At 46.7% G+C, this 27,657-nt stretch overlaps 1 protein-coding gene across 1 annotated transcript in view; it reads left to right on the top strand.

The window, feature by feature from the left end:
• Positions 1-7,117: 7,117 nt before the first annotated feature.
• Positions 7,118-27,657, top strand: part of CD40 (CD40 molecule) — a 141,704-nt gene continuing 121,164 nt past the window's right edge. The window contains exon 1 of the mRNA XM_086932546.1: positions 7,118-7,246. Within this exon, the coding sequence (XP_086788672.1) occupies positions 7,178-7,246 (69 nt within the window). The 5' untranslated portion in view covers positions 7,118-7,177. The remainder of the gene's footprint in view (positions 7,247-27,657) is intronic.

Here is a 27,657-nt window from a genome sequence, read left to right on the forward strand (position 1 = left end):
CTGCACTCACTACTCTGCACTCACTACTCTGCACTCACTACTCTGCACTCACTACTCACTACTCTGCACTCACTACTCACTACTCTGCACTCACTACTCACTACTCTGCACTCACTACTCACTACTCACTACTCTGTACTCACTACTCTGCACTCACTACTCTGCACACTCACTCTGCACACACTACTCTGCACTCACTACTCTGCACTCACTACTCTGCACTCACTACTCTGCACTCACTACTCTGCACCCACTACTCTGCACCCACTACTCTGCACTCACTACTCTGCACACTCACTACTCTGCACACTCACTACTCTGCACACTCACTACTCTGCACACTCACTACTCTGCACGCACTACTCTGCACTCACTACTCTGCACTCACTACTCTGCACTCACTACTCTGCACTCACTACTCACTACTCTGCGCTCACTACTCACTACTCTGCGCTCACTACTCTGCACTCACTACTCTGCACTCACTACTCTGCACTCACTACTCACTACTCTGCACTCACTACTCTGCACTCACTACTCACTGCTCTGCACTCACTACTCACTGCTCTGCACTCACTACTCACTGCTCTGCACTCACTGCTCTGCACTCACTACTCTGCACTCACTACTCTGCACTCACTACTCTGCACTCACTACTCACTACTCTCCACTCACTACTCACTACTCTCCACTCACTACTCTGCGCTTCTGTGCAACACTGTAAGACCCCAATAATAGCAAAAGTTTTCGCTTGCACAAAAAACTGTTCCCGTTTTGTCAATGCTTGTTTATTTCTTTGTTTCCTTTTGTTTATGGCCCTCTGTCTGCTCACTGACACTTTCTTTCACAAAAGTAAGAGCGTGCCTGGTTCCATACACGAGGTAATGTCAAACAGCCGACAAATAGTGCCACAATTGTCCTTGACTATGCTCCTCAAAAAATTTAATTTATTTTATAGTGTTCGCTATTACAACATGTAGCCGTGAGGCTAAAGGCGGTTCGATTTTATCTATAGAAGGGCTTGAGCGAGTCTTTAAGGGCCAAAAGTCTTGAAGATAGGATGTGAAAGTTGTCACTTGTGACTCCACACACGACATTTGCTGGTAGATAGCAGTGGGTGCTGCTAGCAGCCATGAAGCCCTCAGTCCCTTCCTTGCAGGGCTTTAGCGAGCGTATGTGGCCAGGAGAGCAGGAGTGCTGCTGCATCGACTCCGGCGTGCGTGTAGCGGTTCATAAATACTGGTAATAAAGGGGAGCATTTGAAGAGGTAAAGAAGCAGCCACCTCACCTATGTGCTTGAAACAGGCAGCATTGTGGTCGAAGCAAGCATTCCCACACAGCTAACACCCACGGATCAGAGCAAAGTGTTTCAGTTATTAAACTTGCATTTCAGTAAAACACAATCAAAAGGCTTTAATGTACATTGTACAATGTCAATAGGTGTGTCACAAAATAAAATAAGGTAGAAAAAACAATTACTATTACAATTTGGTGCATTACAATTAATAGACAGCTGTATTAAAAAATAAATTAGGCAAGCTGCCTTGTAAATACTGGCAATGTAACATGCATTAGTTAAATAGCAATGTCGTTAACATTTTCTGTAAAAAGTATGTGAACAGAATGTGAAACATATTATGCGACTGCTAAACAAAAACAAGCCTACTCATTTCGCGGCCGCCCCGGAAGTCAGGCACGGTCGCCTGTGACGGGGGCGGGGCCACGTTCACACCGGAAGAGGAGGCAGGCGGAGTCGTAGCGTCTCGCGGCCCGGGGCTCCTGTGAGCGGTGTAGAGCCCCGGGGCCGCGCCAGCAGGAGGTTGGGCGCCGCGTGCTGAGGTAAGGTAAGTTCTGGAGCGCGATTGGTGCACTTGTGTGTGTGTGTATGCTCGTGTGTGTGTGTGTATGTATGTGTGCGACGGTGACGGCGGGGGAGGGGGGGCCTCGGTGCACTTGTGTGTGTGCGCGCGTGTGTGTATGAGTCAGGGGTGGTGTCTCTGTATGTATGTATGTGGGTGCGTGCATGGGCGCGTGTGTGTGTGTATGCGCATGCGTGTGTGTGTGTATGCGCTTCCCAGGAGACAGCGCCTGGCCACAGCGCGCGTTCCAGTTACAAATCGCCTGGAAGGATGCGCGTGGCCAGGACTGTCTCCTGGGAATGAGAGTCGCTGACAAAAGATCTCGGCGGAGACGCGCTTCCGCGCGTTGACGCCGAGACCTAAAAAACAAGTCTGGGCAAGAAAGCACGTTAGGCACAGTGGAAAAATACAAGATTAGGCAAAAACAATGCAGGCAGAGCCGTGCAGCAGCGTGGGGAGTGACCTGCCTGCGAGCAGGGTCAGAGGTCGCTCAGGGAAGTGCTTTAAATGGGTTGGAAGTAACTAAAAGGAACTTAGTACCTTCACTTCTTTTATTGAAAGTGAGGTCACCATTACTTATTTCTTAGCTGGGGTTCAGTACTTTCAATGGGAGAGTACCGGCACTTTTTAGTGCACATGGATTCAAGAACAATGAGTACCTACTATTCAGTAATTACATTTCAACCACTGGACACCGGAGCGACATTTGAGTACCAAAAAGTGAGAGAAAAAGTGAAATAAGCGGAAAAGCAGAAGAAGAGTGGAAAAGTTGAAAGAGAGACAGAGAGGAGGGGGGGGGAGAAGGAGCGAGTGGTCGTGATCATTGGTAGGCGGAGGGGAGAAGACCAAACAGAGGGCGAGGGGGGGGGGGGTAGAAGCAGTAAACTCTTTCCCGGGCGCGGCTGTGCGTTCGGAAATGCCCGCACCCTTAAATCCGTAAACACCCCCGAATATTAATTGTGCCCGTGCCTTGGCTGCGGTGACGTTTCGCTTGAAAGGGAAGTAAGCCAGCTTGGAATTTCTGTCGGAAACTCCCCGCTGTTTTCTTTGGGATGCTTCCAGGCAGCAGTTTTGGTTTCGTTTTCCGGGCAATAGGGATATTTCACAGAAGCGATGTAAAGAGGGGTGTGGGGGGCAGTGAGATCACGAGGATCGCAAACTGTACAAACACTGTGTCCGATTCAATCCCCGGCCCCGGTGTTATAACCGGCAGACGGGGAGCTCAAAACGACGGAACACCGTCACATCGCAGAGCCTGTGCTCTGCAGACACGCTACTGTGCAACAACTTGGCCTAAAATAATTATACGCAGATTGCGCCAGAGCTATTTTGCCTCTTGTTCACTCCCTGTCACCTAGGTCGGACCCTGTTTAAGGGTGTGGGGGCAGAAAAGGATGCCATGCTTTCAGGCTGCGCGAGTTACTGTTCTTGGAGCAATGAATTGGGTGTGGGGCCCTTTGTTGTTTCAGAATATTGTTTTTACAATATTGTGTGACATAAAATTTGTGTCCTAAATACAGTCTATAAAATAATTTGAGTTAATAATAGAAAATCTACACCGAATTGAGGCAAATGTTTATAAACCATATTTAGCACGATATTTTTGTCAGATAAGATTTCTGTATATGATATTCTTACAACTAGTGTTGTGTCAGGTAACATTACAGGTAGCATTACATATTTGCCCCAAGGATCTCTACCCAAGGTTTGACCCAATGTTTGACAAATTCACATAGTCCTGGGTTTGCATGCATTATAAATCCTGCATTTATCATAGGATAGGCAAAAAAAAAAAGAATGCAAAAATAAAATCTGATTAATGCGAAACTCTCTGACATAAGACAATTTCAGACTGATGGTGTGTGCAGTGCTCATCATATTCCATGGACCACCCTATACAGTAGAGTGCTCCACAGACTACCCCGAAGCCTCAGCGATGCCTGCCTTGCCAGGGCAAGAGAACCCAAGATACCCCCACACACGTCCATGCTGAGCTGTAGGTCAACACAGGCACTGCATAGCCACGGCTCAAAGATCAATCTAAGAACTGTCTGTCTTAGACTCCTGGGGTCGGGCCGGACTGGCCATAGTGGGCACCGGGCTTTTTCCTGGTGGGCCGGAAGGGTGGGGCCGGTTTTGACTCCTGGTGGCTGGTTTTGCAGCAGTGCTGCAGTTTCGGCACCCAGTAACAAAAGTGGCAGAGGTGCTTGACAGTAGCGCCTCTCTATCCCCCTCCCTGGGGCTGGAGCTTCTCAGTGGCACCCCCATTGGCCCGGTCAATTGCCAGGGATGGTTTCTATTCTCAGTCCTTCCATGCCTGGGGTAAGCCAAGGAAAATTATGGCTTGGGCCACATAGTCAGCATAGTCACTGCCCAGTTTCAGCTGGGGTCTGTGCAGGTAACAGAGGTGGGGCAGTGGGGCCGGGTTGGGGCTATTTCGAGGGACGATACACAGGGAAAATTAATTAAATAATATATAAATAACTCATTTTCCCTCTGCATCTTCCTCAGTAATACCACCCCCACCCAGCCCCACCGCTGTTACCTGCATGAACCGCGGCTGCCCAGTTTGCCCCACAGACCAACCAAGGCGCTTTCATTGCTCCTCCAGAACGTGTACTGGGGCACCAACCATGTCACTTCTTGCCATGGGATCACTTGGTAACCCTAGTCCCTTTCTGGTTTGAGCTCAGGGGTCCAGGGCCGGACTGGGAACAGAAACCGGCCCTGGCACACTGCTCAGCCAGCCCCCGCTGGGGTGAGGGGGGAGTGCAGCAAAGCAGTGTGTGAGGGCCGGTTTCGGCCGATTTTTTTACTGGGGGCCGATATTGCCGACCCCCGGTAACAAAAAAACAGCCACCCAGGGGTCCCAAATCAGCCCCCAGCCTAGCGGCACACCGGGGAAACGCCCGGTGGCCGCTATGGCCAGTCCGGCCCTGCAGGGGTCTCCATAGGCACTGTCAGGCCGTGGCACTAGGAGCACTGTGGGCAACCAAGTCTTGAGCTCTAGGGTAACCCTCGGCACTGCCTGGCTTGGGTGTAAGGTTACTCTGGGTGCTGCTTGGATTTACCTGTAGCATCAACGTAGGCTGTGCCTAAGATGTTTTTAGAGAGATTGCGTCAAACACTGCCTAACTAGTACTACCTGGCTTGCCCTGCTGTTATTTACACTGGCACTCAAGGGCGTCAGTAGCTTCCCACTTGAGAAGCTTAAGCGAGGTGGATGCTACAAGGGAGTATTTGTAGCAGAAAACCTTTAACAACTTGTTTCTTGTTCCTATGACGTTGATCGCACTGACCTCCAAAAAAGGCAAATAAAAACCGTTGTAGTAAAATAGAGTGGGAGAGATGTAGGGTGGGGGAGCACCCGCAACATAAAAGAAGAACACGAAAGATGGAAAGGATGACCTAGGGATCAGGGCTTTCAGTGGGATGAAAAAACTGGAGGGTCTCTCAAAGGGGCGCGGCTAATGTAATTAAGGGCGTGGTTTAAAGTCATGTCAGCTAAAAATCTGTGCCTAGCATAGTGTGCCGCCCGACTTGTATTTTGCTGTTTCTGTCATTGCATTTAGATATTTGATACAACAAGAAACATCATACCTACGACAAGTCAGAACTATTGGCTTTTTCAGTGGTTGTTAGTTGCATAAGATAAATAAGCAGCACCTATTGCTTGTATATAGTATTTAAAAATCTTCCACTTAAAGCCCTAGAGACACCACAACCATGTTGCTGCTCCTGAGTTTCAAAAAGAGAAGGGAAATCCAGAGAGAAGATGACTCTCTTTAAAGGATTTCTCTTCCCCTACAACGCTCCCCTGGCATGACGTCATGCTGTAACTTTTCCACTAGTGAGAAGTAAGCCATGTGAGCAGCGCACATCGATTTGCCTGCTCTCAATGCAGTCTGAAAAAAAAATGACTGCTTGTGCCAGGACACAAAACAGAGCCCGAGAGACCCGTTTCGAGGCCCCCGTTAAAAAACTGCCAGTGCTCAGACCCGGTGAGACCTGGCCCACTTAAAGCCCTGCTAGGGATGAAGAAACCGATGAAAAGAAACACAGAAAATAGGATGAAGGATGGATGGCAAGTAGGAAGGGTGATGGATGGATGGATCAATAGAAAAAAGTAAGAATGATTGAAAGATGGCTGGAAGATGAGGAAGCATTCATCATAGAGAGATGGAAGACCGGATGGAGACATGAAGGTATGGAAGGAGCGAAGGTTGGATGGGCAGGTGGATGACAAGAAAGGATGGTTAAATTCATTAAGAACGGAGATGTAAAAGACACCATATGGCTAGATTGTTTTCAGAGTTCTGTCTGCAGACGATTAAGAAAGTGTTGGTCTCCCTTGCCTCACGTGCTCACTCATTACTTTTCGAGCTATGGTTCAAACTAAAATGGGGAGTATTTTTTTTTCTGGTTACTCCCCTGCTGACACTGTCAGACGTTGCCTTGTGTGGTGGTCTGGCACGGACTGGCCGTTGCGGGCACCGGGCTATCCCCCGGTACGCCGCATGGGTGGGGGCCGGTTTCAGGCCCCTGGGGGCCTTTTTTGTTACAGGGCCGATTTTGCAGCATGGCTGCAAAATCGACCGAATCGGCCCAGTAACAAAATCGGCCGAAAACCGGCCCTTTCAACGAGCTCAGCCACGACCCCGGACCGGCCGATCACTTTGCCAGGGCCGGTTTTGGTTCCCAGTCCGGGGTACTGGCTGCCAAGACCTCTTTGGTTCTGTATACCATCAGATGCACACGGCCATTGCCAGGCATCAGAGGTGCAACTAGAGCCACATTTCGGGGGGGGTTGGGGGGGGGGGCTGGGCTAGGAAAAAATGTCGGGAGGGGTGCTGAAACTTTAAGCAATAGGCAGAGTCGAGCTGTAGGGACTCTTGGAAGGGGTGAAACAACAACAAAGCCTCATTAACATGCACATGGTCTTTTAAAGACCTGGGAAGTGCTTGGGTGCGGCTGTGTGTGTGCCCGGGAGCTGTCTGAGCCCAGGCTGCCACACACGAGGCAGGGGGGGGGGGCTGAAGCCCTTTGATTCCAATGGGTGTTGCGCGCCTGCCAGGCATTGCCTCTTCAGCGTTGGGCTTGACGTTCAGCTGGTGTGACAAAGTACAAGGCGTGGAGTATCAACTCCCGCCCTCCCCCTGTCATCAGAATGCTCGGTGGTTGGCAGAGGCTGCTGCGAGTCATCCCCCTTGTGGGCGGTGCCCAGTGGTTCCTGTGATCTGTAGTTGCTCCCATGGCAAGGGGCTGGGCAGTCCGTGCTGAAAACTTGCCGTGCAGCCTGTTCCTGTAGGATTGAATCTATGCTTCTTTGTCCGACTATGAAGACCCACGCGGTGCCCACTCTGCTGTCCCTCCTGTCTGTGCTCCAGGTAGGTGGACAAAGATTTCCCCGAGAATGACTTCTGCTTGCCTGGCATGAGATAAAGGCTTGTCCCCAGCCAGCCAAGGCGCTCTGGGAATTAAGAGAGGGCGGTGTGAGCAAAATGCGCCGAAAGCGAGGACGGGAGACATTAAGAGCAGAAAGTTGTTTTTTCTGATTTGAATCCCCTGCTTTCTTGCACATATAAACTCATCCACACTGTAGTGAATAGAAAGACAAGAAAAACGAATACCAGTGGTACACTTACTCCCTCACTGTGCCAGCTGGAAGGGAAGTGTTCCCGTCCTGCCTTGCTGAGGTCTAGTTTAACAGCGCACAAAACACATACCTTTGGTGTTAATCAGAAAAATAACTTTAAGAGAGGGTCTTTGACTCCGCCTACATGTTGAATATTTTGATTACAGTTTTTATTGGGCAGAAGCTGTGTTAGTCCGCTTTTCCTTTGCCTCTGCTGTGCCATCAGGCCATGTGTCAGGTGTCACCCTGGCACCGGTGAGCAAGAACACAGACCCTTTGGTCATTGCAGTACAGACCAGATACTTTTTTTAATTTTCATTTAATAATCGTGATATGTGTGTGTGTGTTAAAATATAAGTAATTTATAAAGAATTTCTTGAAAATGGAGAAAGAAAGAGCATTTTTAATTTCGTTTTTTGTCTGTGTGAGAGAGAGAAAGATATCCATATCCATTCTCCTTTGCTCTGTATCCCAGTCAGATGTCCTTGTGCCAACAGGCATCATTTAGTATATGTGCCTGGCTCAATTTCTGTAATACCAGCACCACCTGTCGCCCCACCACCCCACCAGCATCACTACCACCACTACCATAATTGGCAAGTTGGCCAGTTCCACTCGTGAGATGCTGCCCGTGTCCAGTTTTTTCCATTGAATTCTGGGACTTGTGGTCCTATTTAATAATGCTACAAGTACAGGAATTCATAGAAAAAACCTTGCATGGAGCAGCACATCATGCATGGACCTGGGAGACTTGGCATAGCTTCACCAATAATACCAGCACCACAGTACATCTCTACCACTCTTTCAACAGACCCATCACCACCACTACCATCAGTGCTACCTCCATTATCATTATCTGTACCACTACCAGTATCACCATTACTATCGCCATCAATATGACCACCTCAGTACTGCTCCATCAGTCCCATCACCAAGAACATTACACCAATAACATCACCACTATCACCCTTACTATCACCATCAGTATCATTGGGACTTGTATCAACACAACTACAACCATCAGTACCTTGCCTCCACTAGTACAACCATCACTATCAGCAGTTCCACAAGTGCCACTATCAGTACCAAATTCATAACCATTAGTACCACCACCAGAGCCAGTACCACAAGTACCACCGCAGGTATGACCACTATCACCAGTAACCCCACCACCAGTACCACTCACAGTGCCACCACCACCACCAGGACCCCCCCAACAGGGAATCCGCCAACCTCACCAGTATTACCACCTCCAGTCTGTGTGTAATGCCCTGGCAGCAAGGCACTGACAGTGACCCTCCTATGTGGTGGGGGGTAAACAGTCTAAATATGTATTGTACACCAGTATGGAGCACATCTGACTGGCTCCATACCTGTTCCACCACCACCTTTAGCATCACCTAACCACCACACATCAACTATAAACAATTACACCAGTACCGCCACCAATAACAGTCCCACCATCACCATCACTACCGCAGGTACTAAAGCTATGATCACCACCAGTACCACTACCACCAGAACCAGTACCACAGGTATCACCCCACTAATACCACTACCACCACCACAAGTACCACCATCATGAGTAACACCACCTCCGTTACTAACACTACCAGTACGACCAACACAATTCCAGGACAGCCATTATCACCAGTACCACCACCACCACCATCAGCTTCACATCCACCAGTAACACTATTAACCACCACCAATTTCATCCCAATACCACCATTACCACCACCACTACTATGTGTACATTGCCCAGGCAGTGAGGCACTGCAAGTGACTCCCTCTTTGGTCGTGAGGAGGGGGTTTAAATAGGTTTTGTATACAAGCATCGAATCAGACAGAGGTGTTTCCATCATTACTATCACATTTCCTTTACTCGGTGCCCCAGCTAGATGTCCCAATGTCAACGGGGGATCATTTAGCACATCTCTACAGCTCTAACACCAGTACCACCACCACCTGAACCACCACCGCCATCACTGCATCACACCAACCACTTTCAGCACCACTTCCGCCACCCTCAGTACCACCAGTACCACCTACTAGTACAACCATTATCACCCCACTAGTACCCTGACTACCATTATTTATACCACCCTATCACCATCGTAAGTACCACCACCAGTATCGCCACTTCTACCACCAGTAGCTCCACCACCAGTACCAGCAGCACCAGTGTCAACACCATCACCAGAAACACTACCTGTAACACTACCACCAACAAAACTATCACCAGTACCTTTTCGAAGAGCACCAGTATCAAAAACACCACCATCATCATCAGTACCACCACTACTATCAGCAGTACCACAAGTGCCATCACCACCAGTCCCACCACCACTAACTCTAGTACCACCAGTAGTACTACAAGTACCCCAGAACAACCATCACTACCAGTACCACTACCCCAGTACTACTTCTACTAGTAACACCACCACTTCCACCAGAATCACCACCATCAGTTTTACAACACCTTTACCACCATCACTGGGACCACCATTACCATGATCAGTGCCACCACGACTAATACCATCCCTAGCAGTACCACCACTACCATGACTGACAGCTGCTGTCAACTTAGTGTCAGCTGTGCAAGATTACAATGCCCAAAATGCAAGAGCTGTCCTCACTACTATTTTATTATTTATTTATTTATTTATTTATTTATTTTATAAAACTTGTGTAAGGCGCACAGCTACCCACAAAGGGTTTCCCAGCGCCGGACTAGCAAAACACAGGACACAACTGAATAGAGAACAATCAAAGGCACTTATTTGTCGAACAACCAGGTTTTTACGCTTTTCCTGAATTTCATATAGTTTTCTTCCTTGCGTATGTGAATGGGCAATGTGTTCCAAAGAGTTGGACCCAAATAGGAAAAGGATCTCCCGCCCATTCTAGCCCGTTTGTACCTCGGCACCGCGTAGTTCGCTGCTGTACATGAACGGAGACTGCGATTGGGGAGGTAGGGCTTAGCAAGGTCTTGTAGGTACTTGGGAGCAGTGCCAACTTTGATTTTAAACAGGTAGTTCAGGGTTTTAAAGCGAATCTGGTTTTCAACCTTGAGCCAATGCAGGTCCCTAAGATGTTTGGTGATCCTGGCGGATCTAGGGATTCGGCAAAGCAGTCTGGCAGCAGCGTTTTGCACCAGTTGCAGACGTCTTATTACTGCTTTGTTTGAGCCCAGGTACAAGATGTTACCGTAATCCAGCCGAGATGTCACTAAGGCGTTGACTACGGTCTTCTGGGTAGTAGATGGTAACATCCAGACAATTTTGCGTAACCATCTAAGAATGGTAAAGCATATGCCTGCCACTTTGTTGGCTTGCTGTGTCATAGATAAGCTGTCATCTATGATGACCCCAAGGTTTCTGACCTGAGAAGCTGGTGGTGGAAGTTTACCTAATGACGACGGCCAATGGGGATCACTCCAGAGATCTTTACTATTCCCTAAGAGGAGGATCTCTGTTTTCTCCCCATTTAATTTAAGTTGGTTAGCCGACATCCAACTGAATATTTCATGAAGGCCTATTTTTAGTGCGGATGGAGCAGACGAGTCAGATTTAGAAAGTGAAAACAGGATTTGAGAATCGTCTGCGTAGGTCATTAAAATGAGACCAAAATTTTCTGCAAGGTTGGCCAGTGGTCGTAAGTACAAATTAAAGAATAAAGGACTCAGAATCGATCCTTGTGGTACACCATGAGGAGAGTAGAATACCTCAGAGCATGCCTCAGAAGAGGTGATCTGGAAGGTGCGGAGGGATAAGTATGATCTAATCCACTCTAGTGCCCTGCCCTCAACACCATTCTCCTCCAGCCTGACAAGCAGTCTGGAGTGAGAAATAGTGTCGAAGGCCGCACTTAGATCCAACAAGACCAATGCTACCGTTTGGCTATCATCCATGAGCTCCCTAATCTTTTCTGTGACCCCGAGCAGGGCAATCTCGGTGGAGTAACCACTCCTAAAGCCAGACTGGGACGGATGAAGAAGGTCATTATTTTCCACATAAGTTGAAAGAGCCTTATGAATGTGCCTCTCCAAAATTTTAGAAAAAGCAGGCAGTAATGATATTGGACGATAATTGGCCAATATCGTAGGGTCTGCGGCCGGCTTTTTGAGCAGAGGACTGACCATAGCATGTTTCCATAAGGCAGGAACTGTGGCCTGTTCTATGGAGGCGTTCAGTATCTCTGCTATGGAAGTCATGGCAGAGTCCTCTAGTTGACCAATGATGCTGATAGGAATAGGGTCACGTGGGGAACCCGATTTGATAGATTTTATTAGTTCCTTCAGTTTATCCAAATTAATGGGGGGCCAAGCTTCAAGGTGACAATTTCCTTTGGGGACTTGGGGGGTGTTGTCTTGCTTGTGTATGATAGTAATGTCTCTGTTGATATTAGAGACAATGTTCTCAATCTTTTCAGTCAAAAAAGATGCCAAGTCCTGGCACTGCTGGGTATTGAGAGGGATAGCCTCCGCTCTTGAATTCTTTCCAGCCAACTCTTTTACAGTGTTAAAGAGAGTCTGGGATTTATTTACGGCTGTGTTGATAGTAGTGGTAACATAGCATGCTTTAGCTTTCATGCATGCCGAATGGTAGCTATTTCTGGCCTTGCGATAAACTTCTTTTTGATGTAGTTCATAGTTCTTACGCCATTGCTTCTCCAGGGTCTTACATGTAGATTTTTCTTTCTTAAGGGCTTTTGTGTACCAGGGGGCGGGGGGGGCGATGTACTTTTCCTTTGCAGCGGGATAGGGGCAGGCAGGCATTCACTGCGCCATTTAGCCATATTTGTGTAGCCTCTGCTATACTTTCCATATCTCCATCTAAACAAGGGTGATCTTTCCTCAATGCATTGTTGAGATCCTCCATGTTTAGAGTTTTCCAATTTCTCCTAAAGGTTTCCGAAGGAGTCGTGACAGGGCGTTTGGTAGGTGTAAGTGAGATAGCGAAAAGTGTGAGGAAATGGTCTGACCAGAAAATAGGGGTGGTGTTCAGCCATAAAAGTTCTCTCATGTTTGATATGATAGGGTCTAACAAATGTCCAGCTTTGTGGGTGGGACCCTTATTACGTAAAGTCATATCTAAGACCATAAAGTCATCGATTAAGTTTTTACAGATCTTGTTATTGTCGTCTTCTAAATGAAGATTTAAATCTCCAAGTACAGTAAAATTTTGGGCATTCAGATGTTGAGGTAGAATAAAGTTTACCAAATTGTCTGACCAAGAGGGGTTATTTACTGGCGGTCGATAGATCAGTAAGCCAGAAAAGGTAAAGTTAGGACTGAGGGTAAGTTTAAATGATGCCACTTCGCAGTTAGGAATGTCTGCAGGTTCAAAATTGCACACAAGATCTCTACTGTGAATAATGGCAATACCCCCTCCTGTTTGGCCTACACGGTCCCTCCTTACAATAGCATAGCTCGGGGGGAGGGCAGTTGCAACATCTGGACCTGATCCATCATGAAGCCAAGTCTCAGTTAAGAATATTGCGCTGGGTTTTTTTCCATTAAAAGATGGAAAATGTCTAAATTATGTTGTGGTAGTGAGCGACAATTTACCAAGTAAAATGTAAAGTTATTAGGACTCTCTCCCTGCCGGTGAGGTTTGTGAAAAGTACCATGGGGAGTGTCAGAATAGGGCTGATGGTTAGTCAGAGAGAGGGTACATTCAGGGCATGTTTGTACTCCAGCTAATAGCGGGTTCAGTGTTATACATTTATCGTGGCTGTTGGGGCGTAACGCCCTAAGTTGCTCACATGTTATCATACCTGATGATGATGGGGCAGAGATTTGTGCCCTATGTCCCGGCCTGGCCCGGACGGGCACTGACGGGCTGACTCTGGCTGGACTCCGGCGAAGACGAGGCGCGTCCGCTAAAACGCGTCCGCTAACGCGGAGAAGGACTGTTTCCTTTTATCACGGAGACTAGCGCGCTCTCACCGCTCTGTCCCGCCCTAAGATGGCCGCCACTAAAATCCCTGGTGCTCGGTGCCTTGCCCTAAATCGGCAGGTATCGAGCGAGTGTGACATCATACATGAAGAGGCTAATATAATCGCTAAAAGAAAGCTCCCTAACTCACCACCACAGAAATGTTCAGAGCCATGGGCTAAGGTGGTGGGTTGGGGGAAGATGGGTAGGTTTCGTCCCAACCGCCTGTTGCTATACCATGCTAATGCTACTTTATGCTGCAGCAATAGGGCTATTATTGCTGAAGTTGGTGCAGAAACATAGGGGCCATGATCTAAAGGGTATATTGCACCTCTATATTGGCTGAAGAGCCAATTTTCTTTGCCTAATTAAGGCCATTTACACCCTTGCAATGCCACTGGCGACTATTAAAAAGTCTGACAGTGCAACTATCCCCAGGGCAACACCAGTGGTAGTAATATTTAGTAATTATATAGAATGCCCAACACATTTGGGAGTATTTATACAATCCTGCTGGACTCTCACAGGAGTCAGCAAGGCTCCTCTTCTCCCACGAGAGTCCCGTAGGAATGCAGGGAACTTCACTGGCTCCTGCAAAATTCTTGAGGGTTCAGAAAATCATTTTTTAAAAAAAAGAGGGGTTGAAGGGTCTGTGGTGGGTTGGCTGCATACAGGTGGTTGGCCCTGTGGCTAAGTGATGCCCTGTACAGCCGAAGGCTATGCGCTCCGGGGTGTTGGCTGCCTGTGGAACGTTGGGTGCAGGGTTGTCATTACGTATATTAACAAAATATTACTTTACGGAAAAAATAAATAAAACAGAAATTCACTGAGAAAGCAGAGGTTAAAGTAATGTTATCAGGGCTGGACTGGCCGTAGCGGCCTCCAAGCTTTTCCCCGGTGGGCCGGAGGGGTAGTGGCCGGTTTTCTGGCCGTGGGGGCAGGTTTTGTCAACGGGGACCGGTTTTGCAGCAGTGTTGCATTATCGGCCCCCAGTAACAAAAGCGGGAGCGGTGCTTTTTACTAGCACTTCCCCGCTCCCAGGGCTGGTCAAGCGGCAACCTGCCAGGGCTGGTTGCTGTACCCAGTTCAGCCCTTCATATTATAACTAGGTATGGTAATAATATCTTACTTAAAGTGATGTTATATCTAGGTGTAAATGTCAGTTTGAATGTAACATTTTAACCCTTTCGCTGCGGCAGCTATTCCGCCGCAGTGCTAGGGGGCGGGGGGGGGGCCGCGGCGCTCACACGCTGGTGACGGAACTGCTCCGTCACGCCCCTCGGGTGAGCTGTGCTTGTGACGGAACGGTTCCTTCACGGCCCCGCCCGCTCAATAGAACGAGCCGCGCAGGCGCGGCGAGCGGGCCGTGACGGAACCGTTCCGTCACCAGCACGGCCCACCCGAGGAGCATGACGGAACGGTTCCGTCACCAGCGTGGGAGGTGTTAAACTAAAAAATCACTGAAATTTATTTCAAGTAACTATAATTCATGCCCTCGCCATGCACTGTTTATGACCTCATGTATTACAACACTCATGACATGTTCTATGACATCATTGATAAGATCACTGATGACAACTGAACTGACCTCATTGATGACAACAATGTGTATGGTGGAGGCAACTCTAACCTCTTGATAACTACACTGTGCGACCAGCACTATGCAATATATACTTAAATGTGACAAACAAATTGTCCTCTTCATATTATGAAGAAAAAAATGTCGTTTCTGTACACACAGGAGCCTGTGCATATAAGGTCGCTATTATCACAAATTCATGCATTTAAAGAGACAACTATTATATGGCACCACAGAAATGGAAGATAGACTGATGCATGATCGATATTCTTATTGAATGTACATCAATTGCCCTGACAGAATTGTTTGCTATTTAATGGGGCTATTAGGACCTCCACTAGATTCGTCATGTTTGGAGAGCTTAGGGCAGGTCAAATTAAGATCAAGACCAAAAGCAAGTTTTTCCCATTTTAGCTCCCATTGGAACATTTAAAAAAGGATCACAACTCTTGATCTTTGTAGTTTTGTGTAAATCAGTTCAATAGTGTTGGAGATGGGAAACATCCTTTACAACCCAACTTTTACCACGCAGTGCTGTTACAACGCAAGTATTACAACGAAAACCATTACAACGCATTACACTGGGGGGCGCTCTAGGATAAGGAATACGTTTAATTTACTATCCAACACCTTCCCTAGTGTCCACGGGGACTGGAGTTGGAATAGTAAATTAAACTATTCACTATCCAGCACCCCTAAGTGTAATGCGTTGTAATGGTATGTGTAGTAAAACCTGCGTTGTAACAGCATGCGTGGTAAAAGCATGCGTTGTAACGTCATACATCCAAAGACATTTGTTGATTTGATTATAACTTAAGCACAGTTTGATAAACATGCATGAAGCTTGGCAGACACTTAGCAGGTTTAACCTACTATTGGTAATTTCAAAGTCTTGCATATCCATCAAGGGGGTGTACCAATGAAAGGAGAGGGTGGTGTTCATTTATCAATACCTTTTTTTGTGATACCTCCACTGAGGCTGCATGGCACCGTGACATTGCCTGTCAGTATGCTTTGAAAGGTGCATGTGTCAAAAAGGTGAGGCAGGTATAATGAGGACTGTGATCGCACAGGTCCCTAACACTAGTAAAGCAGTATAATGTCCGATTTGGTACTCAATAGCATAAAGGTGGCTCAACCGTGTCATAGTCATAATTTTTGCCAACATTCTGGCTATTGCTGGCATAATGGTGGACCCCTCTATGGCATAGTTGGCATGCTTGCCAGTATTCTGGCAATCACTGCAAAATTGGTGCCCTTCCTTAATAAATGTACACTGCATGTAGGTGGCACTCCTACAGTAGCTCTACTTATGGTAGCCAATCTACTCTTGGTGCAATGGTGTATGTGTGTGTGTGTGTGTGTATATGTATTGGGTCATAGAGATGACCGAAATGCATTAGGGAAAATAACTTGCCAGTTTGAAAAATAAAAGCTTTGCAAACCGGGAGGAGTAGCGGCTCATTCCTTTCTCTTGAAGAGAGGGTTGTTGGATATATATATAACAGTGAGCAAGGACGCTCTGTCCGAAACGCGTCTGTTCGGCATTATTTTTCACCCTGCACCTTATGATTGAATAAAAGCAACGAACATCACAAGACTGGCTTTGGGCGTAATTTTTGGTGTCCACGCGCTGGATTCTGCGCTTGGAACTTTGGGGCGGTTACCGGCTGGATTGTTACATATATATATATATATATATATATATGTGCGTGTTTTGAAATTTCAAAAGCGTGAATTTAGCTGCCTAACAACAGAGTACTGTAGAAGGGACAAGCCGCAGTGGAGATCAATGGGATGAACATTTCTGCCATTGAACAGATGTCCTGGTATTTGATGTTAGTAATAAAATGGGCTTGAAAGGCAGAATCTGTCTGTGTGTGACAGTATAATATGTGATTACTTGGTGAAATTAATAAGCTGTTGCCAATGTGAAGATGAGCCCAGCGATGAAACATGACAAGTCAGGGTGGTTGAGAGTGGGTGAGGGCTTTCATCCTAAAAAGGAACATTTTTTATAGGGTATTTTTCCTTTATTCTTACTAAGAGTACTTGTTGGTTGATGTGATTGTAGGAAGGACTCTAGACCTTCTCCTCTCCTCTCCAGTTTGGTTAGCAGCTTTTTAAAGTCCAACAGACCAATAACTTTAGTCAAAATAGGAAATAATTAAAAGACTACTTTTATACGGTTCCCTCTATGGTCTTTCACAATTAATTTTCCATTAACTGAGAACTCTTGCAACCTAAAGCACATTTTGGCCAATGCATTAGTTAGAATCGACATGAATCCAAGATGAATTTGGAAAGAAAGCTTGAGGAGCTCCCTCAAGAATTTTTGGGTACTTTTTTTGGGAAATTTGCAATTTTCAAGTTCGGAACTAATGTAGATTAAAGCATTCTCTACAACACCCCAACACTCTTTTTAAGGCTAGGTGGTTTCCCCTTGGTAGCACATCCTCTATCTTGTGACAGAGAATGCCAATGTCCTCACAATATCCAACAGTCAGAAGATGATCACGGTAAAGTCCACTGAAAACCCGGTCTTTTAGCTCTAATTTGCCATTGGGCAGAGAGAGGGCTATGCATAATCAGTAACTGCATGCCCTGACTTCACCAGTGTGCCCCCAAGACTATTTTAGTAGATGTCCTGTGCTGAGTAGGTGTGTTCTCAAACCTGTGAACTGTGCTGGAATGGGGGCCAAATCGCCACATGTTAAAATCCAAATATTTGTAAATCTCAATTTACGAGACACTGACAACAGGAGGGTACTCTAAGAGCAGTTGGTACATTTTTCTCTGAATCAGATAGTCAACAGCTTGTGCCAAGCATTAGGCCCCTACGTAAGGCAACTAAATCTATGCCAACAAACTGTGCCTCACATTGGTTACTTCTATATGTCAACTTCATTTTACCCACAATTTGTGCCTCGTTTTGGGTGCATATTTATATGAACTTCATTTTGCCTCCAACATGTGCCTCGCCCTGTGTTTGTATCTAACTTAACCCGTTAAGTGCTGCCGTCGGCCGTTGGATGTCGCGAGCACTACCTTCGTAGTGCTGCGCCCGTCCAACGGCCGACGCGGCCCCGCCTGTTTTGCGGAAGTACCGCACTGCCGAGAAATCGCAGCACGGGAAAGAACTTCACTTCTGCCATCTCTTGCTGATGTCGTAGCTGGCAGAATGCAAGAGGGTAAGTTTCCGTTTACCACATTGTCTTTTTACCCTGAAATGTTGTTTCCGAATGATATTGAAAGGAAATTCTAGAGGGGCAAAAAATGCCTCTTCGGATAAAACTAGAAAGAGCAGTGGTGTCTTAGACTGAGGAAACACTGTAGGCTGGCATAAAGGGATGAAGACAGAGGGGTAAGTCTGGACAAGATTATTCATTCTTCTGCTGTCAAAGCAGAAAGCCTAACAAACGTTTCATCTCTGAACCTCACATGTGCAGGGTGCCAAGACTAGTGCTTGGCGGCCTGAAGTTTGCAGAGGAGAGTTGCCCCAATGAGTTTCAACACTTCAAAAAAATAAAAATAAAATGATGTTAGCAATGTTATAATCATTTTATTTTTCCGTGCTGAGACAGTTTTGCGGGGTCCATAGAGCAGGGGGAGGAGTGGTTGGGGCACTTTCTAAGTGACCATGACGGTTTGGCCGGCCGTCTTGGGCCGGCCAAACAGTCTTGCGCCCTTAGCATGTTCTCCACCCAGGCTGTAATACACAGCCTTGGTGGAGAACATGGCCAGGCTCCCAGTCCCTGTCTGAGTGCCGAACCACGGCGCTCAGACCAATCGCAACGCTGTTGTCATGGTGACAGCAGCTTTGTTTGTGATTGGCTTAGGGGAGCCTCAGTGCTTCCTGCTTCTGGTTCACACAGGAGAGAACAGAGGCGAGGCAGCGGCGGGCCAGCCAGCCGACAGGTAAGCAATATTTTCTTTTTTTTTAAACCCCTTCCCTCCTCTCCCTGCCCCACTACTACTGCCCGGAAGCAGCCGCCACTGTCAGCTGCCTTTGGGAGACTCAGGTGCATGAGAGAAGCTTTCGGCGAAAATCTCTGCTCAAACTTATGGCTGCTTTCAGCCTTACTCTGAACATACCTGCTCCCTCTCTGTTCACAGGTCCCATAGTCACTAACCCTGTTCATGGGGAACCCTTCTTCTGCAGGAATAGTTCAAATGTTGGCATTTAAAGATTGAGAACTTTGCCTCTTGTTGCCAAGATGATTGCTCTTTCACTTCTTTAGTCATTTGTGATGTATATTTGTACAGGAGTGGGCATTTATTCCTCCCTTCATACAGGTCATGAAACAACAGCGATTACAGTGAGTGACACGAAGAAACCAAAAAAGGCATTTAGGTGCGCAAATCCTGCTTTAATTTTCTCTCAAATATCAACTTTAAATATATTCTGAAAAATATAGTTCTGAAATGCAATAATTTTTTTATTTTATTTTTTTTTTTAATTTTGTGTGCAGTCTTAGCTTGTCAATTTCTGAAAATTCATACATTTCAAAAGAATGACTAAAGTTGTAATTTGGACCAGAAGCGTAGGGTGGTTTGACAGTGCCAGGGCAGGCAAGTATCCTTGCACTTGTCTTTAAAAAATGTTGTGCACCTAAGAATGGCTCTGTGACCATTAAGAATGCCCCTAAGAATTTTGCACACGTGACAACCGCCCTTGTGGCCCTGCCCATGCTACGCCACTGCTTTGGACGAATTAGCTAAATTCCACTACCGCCCTCTGCACACACAAAAAAGTAATTTGTGTTCGTTTTAGCCCATCCATCTTGTCTCTGTCCCTGCTTACAGCATGGCTAAAAATAATTGGCAAAGAAAATGGGTCTCATAGGCAAAACGTATTTGCTTTGACACTACTTACTATGATATACTGCCAACCAGCAATAACTATGCTACAGAAATGTGGCCTGCAATTCTAGATCAAGGTAGGTGACACCCATGGTTGGGATGGAAAAGTCCTGTTTATCATAACTGACGTGTACCCCAACCCTAAATGTCCCAAATGCAGTAATATCTCGATCCTTCTTAGCCACGTTTTGTCCACAGACTAACATAGATCATGCGTGTGCTCCATGATTTTAGCCTATCTCATGGATTGCAGTCTTGTTAAGATGGGGAGAGGTGCCTATAGCGCTGCCCTTGAGTGGTTAAAGGCTGCCGCAATAGCACAAGTGCGGTGGTTGCAGCATACCGAGTTATCAATAATAACAATTAGTGGAGTGAACGGGCCTTTTTACCTGTGTCACTGGAGTGGTGCCTTCTAGCTCACTCATGTAATCGTCCACTGACAGGCGCTTAACTCACCCAAGGTCTACACTGGGTTGTATGCAGTGTTGGACAGTGCACATGGTTGCGTGTGGTAACTAGAATGTATGTGTGTCTGTGAAGTGGCACATCAGTTTGGTAAAGGTCTATAGTCAAGTGAAAATACAAAAATTATGAACCACACATTATTATTATTTCATGATTTATACTTTTTATGATTTGATTTATAGTAAAAATCTCCTGCCGTATTGCATATATCACCTGTCTGGTCTTATGTCTCACTTGTTTATGTGAATGGTTCTTAAATGTATATGTCTATGAACTACAAATCAGTTTTACTATAAATCAAATCATAAAAAGTATAAATCATGAAATGATGGGAAAAAAAGTATCTCTAAAAAACAAAAAAATAATTTTTTCATGACTAAATAAAAGTATATAAATTAATATTAATGTACAAGTGGGTGATGAGTTTGTTCAAATGCACGTATGGCGTTTATAATAATGTGTGGTTCATAATTTTTGTATTTTCACTTGACTATAGACCTTTACCAAACTGATTAGTTTCCCTATGTATGAGCTCAAATGTATATATGATTGTGAAAGGGTACCTTACATGAGAGTCAGCGGGTGAGGTTGTGTGCAAGTGCTGGGTTTATGTGTTTCTTTGAAGGGCACGGTACATGGAAGTCTCTGGAATCTATTTTGGGAGTCGCAGGGCTTGCTGGAGGAGCTTGTGGAAGTAGTGGAGTCCCCACCCTCAGACAGGTTTGTCGATTGGTAATTTCCTGAGAACTGGATGGGACACACATACTTGGGGAAGGAAGAGCCAGGTGACTTTTCAGTACAGTTCAAAATGTGATCTTTGATGCTAAAGAGAGACCTCCGGTCAAAGGGGTCTGGGCACATCTCAGGAAGGAAATGGGGCTGATAAGATAATCATAGAGCGTAGGGCTGGGGGGCTTTGCAGCCTTTTGATACACATTTTACTAGTGCTTAATTTGTGAAAAAATAAGTGAAGGGCCCTCATCAGGGGATCACTACAGATTGCACCTCATATTGCCCCTGCCAGCACTGCTAATGACAGCCCCTACACAACTACTAATCACCACACTCCTACCAATGTGACAATTCAGACTATTCAAGGCCACCCTAAGCTATAAGAATGGCTTGGAAGGCAGGCATTGGTCATTTTAACTCCTTCCGTGCTCCCGTCGGCCGTTGGTCGTCGTGAGCACTACCTGGCTGGTGCTGCGAACGGCCGACGCAGCCCCCCCCACTCCTTAGAACGCCCGCACTGCGCCAAAATAACGCCAGCGATAAACGGGTTAAAAGTATATCGCATTATCAAACAACTGTTATGCTTGTCTTTAAATTAGATAAACAGCACCACCATGTGGCAGACTGTTATACGAGCTGGTGTTGACAATTTGATGCCTGTGCCGAGCACTAAAACCTCCGGCTTAAATTAAGCACTGCTCACTGAGGCTGACATCAAGGTGTGATGTGATCCTTTAAGGACTCCCATGATCAGTGTTTGGGAGACCTTCCTGCTGTGGTTGAAAAGCAAGACAGTGGTATGGGCACTTCAAAGTGGACAACACCTAGAACATGAACTTCAAGACAGAGACATCAAATCACATTGTACCAGGAAAAATATTTTAAAAAATGGGGAGCTTGAAACTCTCAAATTGTCAAACTGAAGATGTACATCAGCGTGGAGAAGCTCAGCCTGAGTTCTTCAAGTTGTGACCAGGACTGGGGACTGACGGTCTGTTGGTAAGCCATGTTGGGTGAGGGGACATCACCCAGGAGAATCAAGAACTCTAGCCTGGAATCTGGAGCACTAGAGTCTGCCGGACCTAAGACTAGTGGGCCCGGTGAGGAGAAGGAGAAGGAGCTCACATGGAGTGAGCAAGGTCCACTGGGGAGCCGAATGAGTGCTGTATCTACACTGAAAAAAACCTATGTGAAATTATAGATCCCTGCCTTTCAGTTCTCCCGTAGCACAATGAAGGTGTATGAAGTTCATCTTTTTATCTTCAAACCATGAAGATGTTCCTATATATTCCTCACTGCAATTGGCAACAGCACTGACACTTGTCACATTACTGGCTTTTACAAGAGGCCAGAGCGGGTGCAATTAAAGGCATGAACTATGACCCTCTTGTAAGGGGAGGTGGAGCTCCAAAACTCACATAGAAGCACCTCATTGCTCCAGCTCTGAGAACCATGTATTTGCTGGTTGCATACAGTGCTACAGCAAAGCAGAATAGCTTATTAGTGGTTACATTGACACACTATATCTCAAAAGGACCCCATGGCTCAGTCAGAGGAGCATAGCACTCCAAACTGGTTCTCAACTAAAACATGCATTTGTCAAGAGAGAAGTGTTTGCCCAGGGAGAACGCCTTTTTAAATATCCTCACCCTAGTTTTTGGAACTGGGTGCTACCTGTTTAGGAGAATTGCATGAACATGTTATCTCTGTGGTGCTCAGAAGACATACAAGAGTTGAGAGCTAAGTTCACTGCATAAATATAAAGTAACATTATGTAGTGCTTGAACAGGTTGCAGTGGGTGGAATCTATTGGTAACCACAATCCCTCGCTTTTTTAATGTACCAAAAGGAAATTTCCCATACTTTTGTTAAAAATACAAGCGTTCCTGCCAATCTGGAGTTGTCTTGGGTTGAAAGGGAAGGGGTGGTCTCCTGTACAGCTAAAGAAGAGAATAGACAGATAGCTGAAGGAGAAACGAGCCTTTTCTTCAGAGTGTCTGCTACCTGCAAGTAGTGTACACGTGAATAGTTGGTTAATTAGCAAATCTTAAGGTATAGGCTTTAATTAATAGAAATATTTCACGCATCATGCTACCAGAATACATTTTTTGAGAGGATCTGTAAGGGTGTTACCAGTTCCAGAATTGTCCTTTTAATGAAACCCCCATAAAGGTGGTTTGCCCAAGGATACAGTATTTTTGCGTATTACTAGGAATGTAACTTTTGGAAACAGTGAAAGCTCAAGAATGCTGAAACTTTGTGTACATTTTGCTGCAGCCTGTATCAGCCTGTTTGATACTGTGTGTAATAGATTTTTAAACTAATGACTTGCATGTTCATGAATATTATGCTTTCGTCACAGGCTAGGACATCCTAGCACTGTAAATACACGTCACTCATGGATCTGGGGACAGTTTACAAAGTATCATCCATGCTGAGTAATATTTACTACATAAAACCAATTAGACTAGGTATTGTTGGGGCAGCTGCTACTCAGAATTACGCGGCATTTCCCTTTGAAACCTCACGCAGGTGTTTTATGGTTTTTCGGCTCGCGGCGAGAGACATTGGGAACCTTACTACCACCAGTGTCTCCGCTGTCGTCATCTGTTATGTAGTGGCGTCTCTCCCCGGCCAGCGGTGACCTCACCACGTGCTTCTCGCGCAGGGGGCGGGGCTGGTGTTTGTGTTGCGACGTTCGTTTTAGTTCCTCATTCTCGCGCGGGTGGGGGGAATTTCCTTGCACCTGGAGCTCTGGCTAGGGACTTTCCAGAAGATTTATAGCTGGGGAGCACGTGAGGAGGACAACCCTCCCACAGAGACCTGCTGCTGACTCCAGGTCCCGGGAGAAGTGGAGGGTGATAGTAGAGGCATGAGAGCAGAGCGAAGCCTCGAACGACGCTGCTGGCAGTATAAAGACAGTAGAAGAGGGGGGAGGAATGGTAATAGTAAATCATTAGGGGCCGTATGTATCAACACATTTCCCCATAGACGCAGAATGGGCAACACCCTTTGATACACCTGGCCCTCAGTTCCACCAGCGTTATGGAGTAGGTCTGGGCGTGTAAGGAGTGCACTTTATTTTCGTGAATATATGCAAAAAATATTGTGAAGAAAATAAATAATCTGCTTTGGTATCGAAGTGCACACTTTCTCAGGTGACTGTGTACGTCATCAAGACAACGCTGCCACTTGCATTGCAGCCACAGGCGAGCAAATGGCTTCCTTAGGAATGCCTTTTTGAGGGAATACAATGAATGGGTCGCCAATGAAATTGGTGGGGCCACCAGTAAAGGGCTTTTGCAGAGAGTGTGCGTGCATCTGTTTGTGTGTGTGTATATATATATATATATTGTCGCTCCAGGTTGTCCACCTCTTGAGTAGCACGCGAGCAGCAGCTTTATTTATGTGTAGGTGAGGACGGGGATCCGCTTGTAGACGCCGCTCCGTAATGGATCTGCCCGACGCGTTTCGAAGCTCCATCTGCTTCTCTTCAGGGGCTTTAACGGAAGCGGTGTGCGCACCCGCTACACTTCTCCAATTTCATATAACTCACCCGCCGATGGGAGGCTCCAATGAGGCTTCTGGGAAGTGTAGTGCGGAAAGCACACAATCAAGTCCTGTATGGACTCCACAAGTGGGCCCGTCCTCGATCCCATGTACGGCTGCTACTTCACTGCCGTGACCCCCACGTTAACGGGGTGGTGCATACTCCGCGGCTGGACTGCCGCGTGTAAATTGTCGCTCCAGGTTGTCCACCTCTTGAGTAGCACGCGAGCAGCAGCTTTATTTATGTGTAGGTGAGGACGGGGATCCGCTTGTAGACGCCGCTCCGTAATGGATCTGCCCGACGCGTTTCGAAGCTCCATCTGCTTCTCTTCAGGGGCTTTAACGGAAGCGGTGTGCGCACCCGCTACACTTCTCCAATTTCATATAACTCACCCGCCGATGGGAGGCTCCAATGAGGCTTCTGGGAAGTGTAGTGCGGAAAGCACACAATCAAGTCCTGTATGGACTCCACAAGTGGGCCCGTCCTCGATCCCATGTACGGCTGCTACTTCACTGCCGTGACCCCCACGTTAACGGGGTGGTGCATACTCCGCGGCTGGACTGCCGCGTGTAAATTGTCGCTCCAGGTTGTCCACCTCTTGAGTAGCACGCGAGCAGCAGCTTTATTTATGTGTAGGTGAGGACGGGGATCCGCTTGTAGACGCCGCTCCGTAATGGATCTGCCCGACGCGTTTCGAAGCTCCATCTGCTTCTCTTCAGGGGCTTTAACGGAAGCGGTGTGCGCACCCGCTACACTTCTCCAATTTCATATAACTCACCCGCCGATGGGAGGCTCCAATGAGGCTTCTGGGAAGTGTAGTGCGGAAAGCACACAATCAAGTCCTGTATGGACTCCACAAGTGGGCCCGTCCTCGATCCCATGTACGGCTGCTACTTCACTGCCGTGACCCCCACGTTAACGGGGTGGTGCATACTCCGCGGCTGGACTGCCGCGTGTAAATTGTCGCTCCAGGTTGTCCACCTCTTGAGTAGCACGCGAGCAGCAGCTTTATTTATGTGTAGGTGAGGACGGGGATCCGCTTGTAGACGCCGCTCCGTAATGGATCTGCCCGACGCGTTTCGAAGCTCCATCTGCTTCTCTTCAGGGGCTTTAACGGAAGCGGTGTGCGCACCCGCTACACTTCTCCAATTTCATATAACTCACCCGCCGATGGGAGGCTCCAATGAGGCTTCTGGGAAGTGTAGTGCGGAAAGCACACAATCAAGTCCTGTATGGACTCCACAAGTGGGCCCGTCCTCGATCCCATGTACGGCTGCTACTTCACTGCCGTGACCCCCACGTTAACGGGGTGGTGCATACTCCGCGGCTGGACTGCCGCGTGTAAATTGTCGCTCCAGGTTGTCCACCTCTTGAGTAGCACGCGAGCAGCAGCTTTATTTATGTGTAGGTGAGGACGGGGATCCGCTTGTAGACGCCGCTCCGTAATGGATCTGCCCGACGCGTTTCGAAGCTCCATCTGCTTCTCTTCAGGGGCTTTAACGGAAGCGGTGTGCGCACCCGCTACACTTCTCCAATTTCATATAACTCACCCGCCGATGGGAGGCTCCAATGAGGCTTCTGGGAAGTGTAGTGCGGAAAGCACACAATCAAGTCCTGTATGGACTCCACAAGTGGGCCCGTCCTCGATCCCATGTACGGCTGCTACTTCACTGCCGTGACCCCCACGTTAACGGGGTGGTGCATACTCCGCGGCTGGACTGCCGCGTGTAAATTGTCGCTCCAGGTTGTCCACCTCTTGAGTAGCACGCGAGCAGCAGCTTTATATATATATATATGGCTTTAAGTGGAATGACAAAAACAAGGGGGGCTCTCAAAGCGACGTGGCCGATGTAATTAAGGGCGTAGCTTAAAAATACGCAAGGTAAAAATCTGTGCTTAGCATAATGTGCCGCCGGATTGATATTTTGCTGCTTCTGTCATTGCATCCAGATATATAATGCAACAAGTAACATTACACCTACAAGTCAGGGCTATTGTTGGCTTTGCCAATGATTGTTAGTTGTGTAAGCTAAATAAGCAACAACTATGGCTCTGCTGTATAGCAGCATATTGAAAATGCTTTAGTTCTGAAATGAGACTGTGAAAAAGAACTACAACGAGTCTCTTTGAAGTTACCTCAAAGGCAGTGATGGGTGGTACTGCTGCAGAGTAAAGATTTATTTTTTTCCCAGCCTTAGGGCAAAATGAAGAGCCCGATAGGGACTCATCTCAGCACCTGCTGTTTAGAACGGCTGGTGCTGAGTACCGGAAGGACCCGGCTGACCTGAAGCTCTGTATATATGTATACATGCTTTTAATTCTTTCTAAATCGTGAATAGACACGTGCATGAATGGAGCCTTCCTCTCCTATTTGCGATTTGGAACAGAATGTATCAAGCGTTTATGCCTGCAGCTCTGATTGCAAACATTGATGACTTACTACACCCCAAGTTGGGGTGATAACTAATTTGCAGAGGAAAAGTTATTTAGAACAACTGCACTAATAAACCCACATTCACTCATATATTACTGCAGTGTAAATGTCAAAATCAAGTTTATTAACACAGTACAGTAACATTTGCATTAGAAAAGCGTTGTATACAGTTGTTGAAGGATGCAGACCTTCTTGAGGCTTCGCCTCTTGTGAGTTATGACTCCGCACACCCATCAGTGGTACTAAACAGAATACTGCACAGTCAAATGCGTATGCAAATATGTATTTACCTTCATTAAAAAAGTGAGTTATGGTTCTGGCTCAAATTACTGAAATTTGCCATTTATTGTTAGTAATGTACACAACGCACACCAAAACTCACGTCACATATCATGGTTCTGGTTTGGTCTCTTGATCACTTTTTAAATGTATTTATGCCCCTGTGCCAAGTTGATGTTTTAAGCATGGTGGAAGGGGCAAGTTATTGTTTGTCCTGTGTACTCTGAATGCCATAACTGGCGAATTTAGTGGTATGATGTTTTTGAGCCAGTCCTATACGTCATTTTATTTCTGATTTTTTTAGTGAACTTTTTTTTTA

Source organism: Lissotriton vulgaris, chromosome 7, assembly GCF_964263255.1.
Source record: "Lissotriton vulgaris chromosome 7, aLisVul1.2, whole genome shotgun sequence".
NCBI classification, from domain to species: Eukaryota; Metazoa; Chordata; class Amphibia; order Caudata; family Salamandridae; genus Lissotriton; species Lissotriton vulgaris.